Here is a 10665-nt window from a genome sequence, read left to right as displayed (position 1 = left end):
CTTCTCTCTACTCTATCACTCTGTACTCTCCACTTTATCATGGTATTGGAACTTGAACTTGGGGCCTAATTTATACTCCCTCCGTCCCACTTTGATAGTCCTGTTTTCCTTTTTTGTCTGTCCCAAATTGCAGTTCACTTTCCAATTGAAGAATGTAGTTGTATTTTCATTTTCCTAAAATACCCTTATTCAATATAAGTTGTTGTTGCTATAAACCTACCCCATTTAATGAGAGTTGATTCTTTTTTTACCATCAATTCAAGTTCCCATAAAGTTGTACTCTATTTAATGTGAGGGTATTTTAGGAAAATAGCAATCTAAATTTACTTTTCCAACAAAGTTAACTACTTTTTCTTAAACTGTGTGAAAAAAGAAACAGGACTATCAAAGTGGGACGGAGGGAGTAACTTTTCTTCTCATAATAAATTTTGATTTAATACAACAATCATCTCAGTGCCTCTCACACCCAATTAGCACCAAGACTTCATTCAATCAAGCGCTACGTCATTACTGGATCAGCACTTTATCCTAATGGAATTTAATCCTAATTCCGATGTCTCTCATCCTACCACATGATTTTAAATGGTGCTAATTATGGATTATGGATGCCCGCAATGAGAAGCTTTCTTAAAGGCCGCAAACTGTGACAAGTCATCACAAGAGAGCGTGTCAAGTTCACTCAAGAAAAGGAAGAATTTTCTGATAAATATTCTGATACATTGGAAGAATGGGATAATATCAATCACAAAATCATCACTTGACTAATCAATACTTCTACTCCCTCCATTGGTGCCCTTTTGCATAGTTTTGACACTGCAAAAGAAGGTTGGATTTTTTTGGCAAAAAAGTATACCACAGCTGATTTGGTTCATCAGTATCAACTTGTCACTAAAATACAACAACTTCATCAAGAGTCAGGTCAGCCATTGACTCTTTCCACTTTCAAATGAATAATCTTTGGAAACAGTTGGCTATCTCTGAACCTGAATGGCGTTATCCTAAAGATGTTGAACTTTTTATCAAATATAGAGACAACATGAGATTATGAGCCTACACAATGGTGACCATGAGCCTACACGACCAAATCTTTTACGCCGTCATCCTTTGCCTACATTTCGATTAGTTTTAGCTGAATTGATCTCAAATAGAAAACTCTAAAAATATGAGTTAGTTAGTGGCTAAATTTACGTTTAACAATTTAGCGGCACCCTTGAAAAACTTGGCTTTTCTAATAGCTCATATGGACTTCATTTGGCAAGTGAGTTTTTTGGGTGTTTGTCTAAAATTTTATTGTAACTTACTGTAGAAGTTGTAAAATTTTTTTTTTTAAAGTATGTATATTTTTGGATATTTTGATGTATATAGTTTAAAAATTTTGAAAATTTTTTTGAGATTACTGTAGATGGAGTTGTTAGAACACTTGTAGTAGACAAACTTGGCCAAAAACTTGCGTGCCAAACAAGGCCATGATTTTGCATTATTCATCTAAAAATCTTCATCCAAAATTATTCTGGTTCTTCTCTATGTGGATGATATGCTAATCACTAGTGACAACAGAGTAGGAATTCAAATCTTAAAGGAATTCCTTAGCACACAATTTGAGATGAAGAATTTGGGGACAGTCTCATACTTTCTTGGTCTTGAGGAAAAAGGACTCCAAGTCCTCTACGGGTTACTATTTATCCTAAACCAAGTATGCATCAGATCTTCTCTCTCGTGCAGGTATAACAGATTCTAAAACTGCTGACACTTCACTTGAAACTAATATCAAGTTACGTCCAAATAATGAAGAACTTCTAAGTGACCCTACTTGTTATCATCAGTTAGTCGGGAGTCTAGTCTACTTAACTATCACTCGACCAGACATAGCTTATGCATTACACTTGGTGAGTCAATTCATGTCAAGTCCACATTCCACTCATTATACTGCAGTTCTTCGAATCTTGCACTATGTGAAAGGAACCATCTATCATGGATTGCATTTTTCCTCATCTTCTTCTCTAGAGTTACAAACATAATCTGATGCCGATTGGGTTGGTAATCTTATTGATCGTCGTTCTGCAACAGGTTACTATTTCTTTCTTGGAAATTCCCTTATCTCTTGGTGAAGCAAGAAGCAATCAGTTGTTTCTCGATCTAGCTTAGAGTCGAAGTATCATGCCCTTGCTAATACTACTGTTGAGTTTCTATGGTTACGATGGCTCCTTCATGACATGGGTGTTTCATTCTCTATCGATTCTCTTTTCTATTGTGATAATATGACTGCTATCCAAGCTGCTCATAATGATGTCTTCCATGAAAGGACGAAACACATGGATATTGATTGTCATTTTGTTCGGCACCATCTCATGCAACAAACTCTTTCTCTAGTACTTGTGGTGTCTACAACCAAATTGCAGATATTTTCACAAAATCCTATTCACCAAGACGGTTTCATATTCTCGTTTTCAAACTCAAGTTGATTTTCACTTTACCACCTTGAGTTTGAAGGGGGATGTTAAATGTAAATTTAGCTACTAACTAACTTATATTTCTAGAGTTTTCTATCTTGTATCTAATGTATTTTACCATCCACTAACTGCATATTTTTACAACATCTACCAACTACCACAACCCAGTACATTTATCACATCTTACCATATTTATATAAGGCACTTCATGTACTTGTAGACACATACAATTTTATCTAATACAACATTCTCTTCATTTCCTCTTCTCACTACTCTATCACTCTCTACTCTCCACTTTATCATGGTGGTCCCTTCTTTTTTTGGCGAATTGGAGTCCTTGCTCCCGTTAGCTATAATATTTCTGCTTTTGGTAATAACATCATTGAAGGAGACAATTTATATTTCTTTTGCAAACGAGGACTCATTGTTTCTGGTCTGTTAATAAAATTTGATTTTATATTAAAAAAAAATCATTCTTACAACTTATGCAGGATAGAAAAAAGCTATGGGAATATGTTTTGAAATTATGCAATAGATGAGCATTTGAGCATTGGCAATGAGAAAGTGTTTCGGTGAACAACAAAATGCAATTTAATTGGATAACACAAAAAGTAGAATACAAGATTTCTTGAAATCATGATAAACATAGGCAACGAGGTAAGTTAAAAATTATGATAAACATAAGGAGAGGTAAGTGCAATAAAAAAGCAAGTCCAAAGTTTTTTTTAAAAAAAAAACATATTAAAAGAAAGAAGGTTTAAAAAAGGTTCTAAAGTTTAAAAAATAGAAAAAGCAGTTGTGAATGTCAAAAACAAAATTTTTTTAATTAGAAGCTAAGCATGTCTAAATTAAATTAAAACAAACCCTGTCACTTGTGGGCTCCTCGTGACCATTGGCAATTAGTACTAGTTTGGTCTAGTGTTCAATAACCTAAGATCTCTTACTTATATTTTCTCCTTCAAACGACCCAATTCATTCCTTCTCGAATCAGTAATTAACAAGCATAACCCCCTACCAGAAAAGTTTATTTTAAAAAAAAAAATAAAGAAAGCACCTATACCAGCAATGTTGAAATGGATTTCTTGTAAAGACGAATGCATAGTTTTGAGAATTCAAAACAATACTTTTATGGGCTTCAAAAGGATTAACAAAAACTTCTACAGCCAAATCAACCTAGCACAGGCTGCTAATGTAAAATTAAATCACATTCATGGTATTTTTTTTGTCATTTTCCTTTCAGAATTCAATGATCCTTCCTTCGAAATTATTCTTCCTCAAGCCCAATTATGGTGTTTTAAGTCTCTTTTGAAAATCATATATTCACATTAGGCATTGTCAAGAAAGTTGATGGAACAGAAAGAAATGGAGGAGGAAATGCATACAGAAGAGGAGAAGAAGATGTCCACAACATGATGGGTACCAATCCCATTACGGAATTACCCCTCCCAAACCAACACCCCCCCTCCCCCGCCTTACCCTTTTTCTTTTTCCCGGGGCCTGCGGGGTTCTTCCTTTGTTTTCTGTCCTTTCCATTCTAAAGAAAGTACAGAGAGATAAATTTTCGCTTTTAGCGGTCCAACAAGTTTCTAATGGAATTGTCATTAGCTAGTCGACGTGCATTCATCCCACATTCTCACAATCAGCTGCCAAACTTTTGCTTTTGCCAAAAATGCATCAAAGCAAGAAAAAGTTCATGTTATTAAGACAACTGCAACAATACTTTTCTGTCTGCAAGGATAACAAATTGTCTTGTCATATACTGTTTTGACAAGAGCGACTCAAACTGCACAAAGAGAACCATCGGTCCACCAACATCGACAACTGAATCCCCCCAATCATACAAAGGAACAGACAAAGTTGGATCCATGTGTATTGTGCTTGTCCACTAGTTTAGCCGGCAAAGTCATTACAGGTTCTCAAATGGATACCCTTCTTTCTTTCATGTATATTTCAATTTTGAAGTGCTTAACCAAGCTCCAAACCAAAAAAAAAAATGCATTTCCAATCCAATCTTTTACAGCCTATTATGAGCTACTGGCTTTGCAAAATGGAAAAGAAAAAGGAAATTCACTAAAATATCTATCTATATACACTCAAAAATCAAATATAGCTACAAAAAGGCAGTAACATGAATCTTGCAAAAAACAAGAACCAACATACGGCTCTCTTGGAGAAAGGGCAGCCAATTGAAAGAAAACCCTGGCACATCCATAGTATGGGAAACCAGAAAACTGTGAAAAGATCACCCACAAAGTTCATTCTCCACGAAAGAAGCACTGAAACTTCCTTATGATATAAGATCAGGTAAAACTGTTCAGCTTTCAAAACATTCAGACAAACCATCTCAAATCTGTGCCTGGTTTACACCACCTCTTCCTCGGCCCACCCTTCCACGCCCACGACCATAACCTCGGCCCCCAACTTGGAATCCACCTCTGCCCCTTCCATATCCTGAACCTGACAATGACAAATGTAGTGATTAAGACAAATAATTGAGGTTCCATCGTTTTCAAACTTTTCCATATCAAAGAGTGTCATAGGAATTTAACTCATAGTAGCAGTTTAGTTTGATTAAGGTGCCAAGCAACCTAAAAAAATCAATATCATAGCCGCACAAACACAGTTTTCATCACACTAGAGGGACGGAACAGAATATGCCCATAAAACTCGCAAACTTTCCATGACAATTAGGTATTATGCTTGACCAAACAAGATAGTGTAGCAACATGCCTGCAACAGCCTAGTTATCCCAAAGGATCCTTGTGTGGTGTGTAAGTACCACAGTTACAGGTCTCCATTGACTCACATTTAATACATTCATGCATACATATGTACGTGTGTGTGATTCCAAATCTTAAAAAAATACAATGTTTTCTCAAAACCTCGTAACACAAACAGAGACTAGGCATACATAAATAGCAGCAGAGGAAAAGTCTGCCACAGTCAGGCTTGTCCACTGTAATAACACCACTTCAGAAAACAGAAAGCATCGTAAAAGAAATAAACTAACCACGATAACCCCAGCCTCTGCCTCGTCCACCTCCTCGACCATAGTTATAATATCCACCGTTCTCCCCTAGTGATAAAATAATATAAATTAACAAAATTAAATCAAGAAAATGCTAAATCTCACTATTACTGCATAAATACCTTGATAGTTTCCATAGCCTCCCCTCCCACGACCACGTCCTCTTCCTCTTCCTCGACCTCTGCCTCGACCTCGGCCACCATATGAATCTAGTAATCATGTATCATCAGAAGAAATCCATACATAAGTAAACATGTAAGAAGCTACAGATAAACACAACTGATGTGCCCTTCAAACTAACCTATTACCCAAGTTCCAAGAGCCAAAACATAGAAGGTCAAAAAGCTTGTGTTACACCATAAACAATAAAAATAAGAACCAACAATAATGGAAAGGTTTTTCACCTAGATTATTTTCAGCTATGTTAACATATTGTCTTGGTTGCTGCTGCTGCTGATTTTCACCTCTTGGCTGATCTATGTTGGAGGGCGCCTGGTACCTAGACACATAAATTTCCTAAACTGTCACACGTGAGATTTCAAGCGAGATTTTTTTTTTTTGGGGGGGGGGGGGGGGGGCAAAGAGGCCCCTTTCTTTCAGGAGAAGAGGACAGTATATAAATATTTACCCTGGAGAATTCTTATTCAGCTCATTGGTTGACAAAGTAATTGATATAAGGGAGACCTGGCGAGTCATCTCCAAGCTACACAGAAGGTAGAAGTAATAAATATTTTTCCAGTTATCAAAAGTAACTTCTGTTGCCTCTAACTTTAGGTAACACTTAAATGAACAACTTACGGTTCTAAACCCTCTTCAATTGGCTCATATGCATCCGTTATGGTTGTTGAACCAATAGAAGTGTCTTGATGCAGCCCAGGGATTCGCTTCTGTTTTCATGTGAAGGAATACTAGTTAAAATCACAAGAAAGTTTAAATAGGAAAAGGGTAAGCTGCAAAAAATACCTTTATAATCTCTGCAATGGCCACGCTCTTACTGATTGCCTGGCCCATTGCCTTCAAAACAATCTCCTGTTCACGCTTTTCCTAATCATGAAAGCAGATATCTGGTATTTAGTACCAAAACTGCACAGGCACAGAGCTACTCCATTGCCATGCATCTTCAGAACAATTAGACCCTCAAAAGAAGAATTAGCTATTCCATTATACCTCCACACTCTGATCCAAATACTCTTACGATAAAATGATAATCTAACATGTCATATGCAGATATTCCTATAGACATGCTGTAAGAAAGAAAACTGTGCTAATAATAGGGAAAAAGTAGAAGAAAAGCTAAGATCAAGAATCCGGAGGCAAATATGAAACAGGACAACTTTCTACCTCTCCTAGATGGACTAAGGAGACAAAAATACACAATAAAAGGAACTACTTAACTAAATTCACGCTTACAGATCCTAAGATATCATAAGAACTAGCAACTGACCAAAAGGATTACTCGTGTATATCTAGGCATGGACATTCTCATGAGTTCACAAAGCGAAGGAAATAGCTTCAAGCTTCATGTTGAAGAACAACATAATATATATATATATATATATATATAGAGAGAGAGAGAGAGAGAGAGAGAGAGAGAGAGAGAGAGAGGGAGAGAGGGAGGGAGGGAGAGAAATACTAGCACTATTTACCTAGTATGCAAAGCATGTAAAATAGACCTCACAGTTTCTCCTTTTTTATAGTAAAACTAGTTTTTACCTTTAATGCTCTTAGTAAAACTAGTTTCTCCTTTAAGCGTGTAATAAGTTTTACACTTTAAATCATCCAAGTAGAAGAAGCACCACATTAGAAGCCAAAATCCACTGGATTTTCTTTTCAGGATTCCCTTCTTCATAGGTTCTTTACAAGCCCTAAGGAGAGTACCACTATGCTTAAATTAGGCATATAAATATCAAGAACAAGCAAAAGAAAAAGGAAAAAAGGAAAGCCATTTAGTAAGATGCTCTGAAAATATCATCAACAATTATAATGCACAAAACTAAGCATACCCTTCGAGACTATTCGTTCACTAGTCCACATGATAAAATCCAGTTGGACACACAATCCCGTTGAGTGTTATGAAACTTAAACCCATTAGAATCTACCAACTCATTCCAAGTTAACCAAAAATTACAGAGGATATGCTAATTTATCACAAGTCCCTTAAACTGTGATTCTACAAACTTTAAGCCCTGCACTCAATTCTTCAATTCCAGCATTCAAATTTCCTAAAATTTCACGATCATTCTATGGCCGCTTGGTCTGAGGGTTTTGGCATGGGGAATGACGATAATTCCAATACTTCGTGCTTGGTACACTGTAACGGGAATTGAAATATTGGAATCACTTCCAAAAAATTTTGGGTATTCATGATTCCTGACTAAATTGGGAGGAATCACTCAAAATCCTCAATTCATTTCCAACAGTGAATAAATAAAAAATAAAATATTTTGATAAAATACTTCCTTTCTCCCTCTCCCAGACTCCCACCATCGAGCCTCCCTTTCCTCCCTTGCCTTCAACACTCCTCTCTCCCCCATGGCATCTGACAACTCCTCCCTCTTCCCTTGTCTCTGACCGCTTTTCCTTCCTTCTCGGCATCTGACAACACCCCTCCTCCTTTGTTTATAATTTTCTTCCTTTTCCATGGCATCTGACAAATCCTTCCTCTTCTCCCACCACTGGTCGCTCCCCCATCACCCCAGTAGACCCTTTCCTCTCCTCCCTCGCCATCAAATCATCCTCCTCATTGCAATCGACCTCCTCTTCTCTTTGTGAAGGGCTCCAACTGGAATGCATTGTATGGTATTTCTAACAGGTTTCAGCAGAGGACGAAATTTGCCATTTTCTTTTGGAAAATTTTTTGTGAATGTTTGAAAGTTCCAGTTGCAATTTTTTGAGAAAAGGAAAAAAATGACAAACGTCCAGATCTTTTATTGATTAGTCATGAGTTATTGTTGGAAATTCTTGAACAAAGAACAAAAAAAGATTTGGATTGGTAGTGATTCGGTGCTGGTCTGATGGTGGCCGTGATTATCAATCCAGGAAAGAGAACAATAATTAAAAAAAATGAAAAATTAATTTTGACACCATTCCAACTATATTTATACCAAGCTCCAGTCTGTAGAATGATACCAGGGGTTCAAACCCATACTGATTTTTTGTATATTATTCCATCTCCAATTCCAATTCTAGAGCGTGAACCAAGCACCCCCTCAGTTTCAGAAATGTGATTCCAATATGCCAATTCCAGGATTAGTCTCACTTTCTGGAGTTGAGGATTATCCATATAAATCGCAAGCTATGCAGGTCCTAACACTGATAAAGTTCCCAAACACAATGTGCTAATAAAATGGGACAATTAACTAAAGCATACCATAAGAGGTCTAAAATCTAATGAAGCGCATAGACATAACAAATACAGCTGGCATGACATTAAAGTATTACATCATGATAGGTAAATCTCAAAAAATTGCACTCATATAGGTCCAGAAAACAAACATTAACACAACACTTGATCAGATAAAAACCAGGGAAACCTTTCACCAAGAATCTCTTGCTTTTCCACGAAATCTTTCCACGAGACACAGCAATTTTAAACAGTAACAAATGCTTACACCCTAATGGGGTAATGTGCAGGCTTCAAGACAAGACCTTCACAAAACCAAAAATTTTCATGTCTCCAGAATCAAAGACACATCTATGACAGCTATTGATTCTCCTAGTAAGAAGAAGAATCAAACAGAATGCTCTACAAAAATGAATGTTTTAGGGCAAAAATAATTCAGAACAACAGCCTTGGGCTCTAGATAGCTTAATACATCCCTTCAAAACAAAAGCCAGAACCTCGCAAACTCATGAGCTCATTACCGCCACAAGTCCTTTATAAGAGCATCCCAAGATTCGATTTTTATGAAAATTTTAAGCAAATACTTACCAAATAAACACATCCCACCAACAAAAACAAAAAAAAACCCCAAATCAAAAAACATGTAAACATTTTCTGCCAGAAAAATAAACCCAGGAAATTTTAAAAAGAACAGGTATGGTTGAAGAAGAAATAAGGTAATTTGCTAACCTGAAGAAGCGTGGTGGCATAGCTAATATAGTTACGAATAAGACCCTGAGCAGTGATTCTGATCTCATTCTCGTTAATAGGTTCTTCAGGCCTTGGCTTCTCCACTCTCTGGTACCTGTCCATTCTTCTCTATCTCCCCCTGTAGCACTCTCAGTGTGTGTTTGTGTTTGTGTGCGAGTGTGTTTCTGGAGGGTTCTATTTCTTTTTGGTTTTTTGAGGCCAAACGGTAAAGAAGAAAGATAGAGCAATGGAAGTATGGGGCTACTTATGTGTGAAATGGGTAGTTAAAGAACCCTAAAACTGAAACTGCCATACATTTTTCTTGGAGTATGTTTTTTGACGAGAAAATTAATTTCAATTGGAATACCATCATTATCCTCAGATTAAACTAGTACAATTTACAGTTTTTTTAATCCGTTTGGATTGCTATTTTTTTGAAGTTTTTATAAAAAAATATATTGTAACAATTTGACTCGTACGAGATAAAGAAGTGATCGAAAAATATGCCTACGTAAAAAATTTTTAACCAAAAATGACAATCCATACATGTATTTGTGGCATAATCGTTAATATATGTCAGCATAAGAAATGGTTTCTTCAAGATTATTGTGAAGCAGTAATTGTTTACTTGCATCCACCCAATACATGTAAACATAACAAGGAAGTATGAGAATTATTCTTCTTCTTACCCTATCCTTTCCTTGCAAATAAGTGGTCTTTAGGTGAAACCTAGAAACTAGATTTTAGCATTAAAAAGGTTACTAGATTTTGAATTAAACTTTGTAATGTACCTTTAGCCTAATCTTTCATGTAAATGGCTGTTTTAATGTAAATCTTCCCAATAACTTCATCATCACTACCAACATTTTCAGGTTATAGAATTAATAGTGCTAATGAACCAAGTAGCTCATTGCCTAAAAAAGAAAAGAAAAAAAAAATGCAGCTTTTGGATTGTAAACTGCTAAAACCTTTAAAACTTTGTGGTTATGTTCCTTCTGCAAACAAATCTTGGTAACTTTTTCTTTTTGGGGTTGAGTATATATACTGATTTGAGCACATATTTTCAGGTCTATTTGCGAATTCTAATTAAAGTAGCTATTAAATCAAATAGTTTG

General features: G+C 36.2%; 1 protein-coding gene across 1 annotated transcript; it reads right to left on the bottom strand.

Annotated features, from left to right (window-relative positions):
• Positions 1-4429: 4429 nt before the first annotated feature.
• LOC113734423 (uncharacterized) lies at positions 4430-9874 on the bottom strand. The gene is made up of 8 exons (XM_027260962.2): positions 9551-9874; positions 6442-6522; positions 6277-6365; positions 6107-6181; positions 5883-5977; positions 5601-5687; positions 5461-5526; positions 4430-4907 (listed from the first exon to the last, which is right to left on the bottom strand). Exons 1-8 carry the CDS (start codon positions 9671-9673, stop codon positions 4795-4797), a joined length of 729 nt encoding a protein of 242 aa, XP_027116763.2. The 5' UTR covers positions 9674-9874; the 3' UTR covers positions 4430-4794.
• Positions 9875-10665: the final 791 nt, after the last annotated feature.

The sequence above is a fragment of the Coffea arabica genome, chromosome 3c (genome assembly GCF_036785885.1).
Source record: "Coffea arabica cultivar ET-39 chromosome 3c, Coffea Arabica ET-39 HiFi, whole genome shotgun sequence".
Taxonomy (NCBI): Eukaryota; Viridiplantae; Streptophyta; class Magnoliopsida; order Gentianales; family Rubiaceae; genus Coffea; species Coffea arabica.
The sequence above is the reverse complement of the archived record's forward strand: the minus strand, read 5'-3'. Positions and strand labels throughout refer to the sequence as shown.

Bases quoted from the DNA above. Each gene is read 5' to 3' on its own strand.
- LOC113734423 (XM_027260962.2), bottom strand. From the start codon at position 9,673: ATGGACAGGTACCAGAGAGTGGAGAAGCCAAGGCCTGAAGAACCTATT. The intron at 6,182-6,276 runs GTAAGTTGTTCA...CCTTCTGTGTAG, and splicing joins ATTGAAGAGGGTTTAGAACC to CTTGGAGATGACTCGCCAGG. The intron at 5,688-5,882 runs GTGAAAAACCTT...CATGATTACTAG, and splicing joins CATAGCTGAAAATAATCTAG to ATTCATATGGTGGCCGAGGT.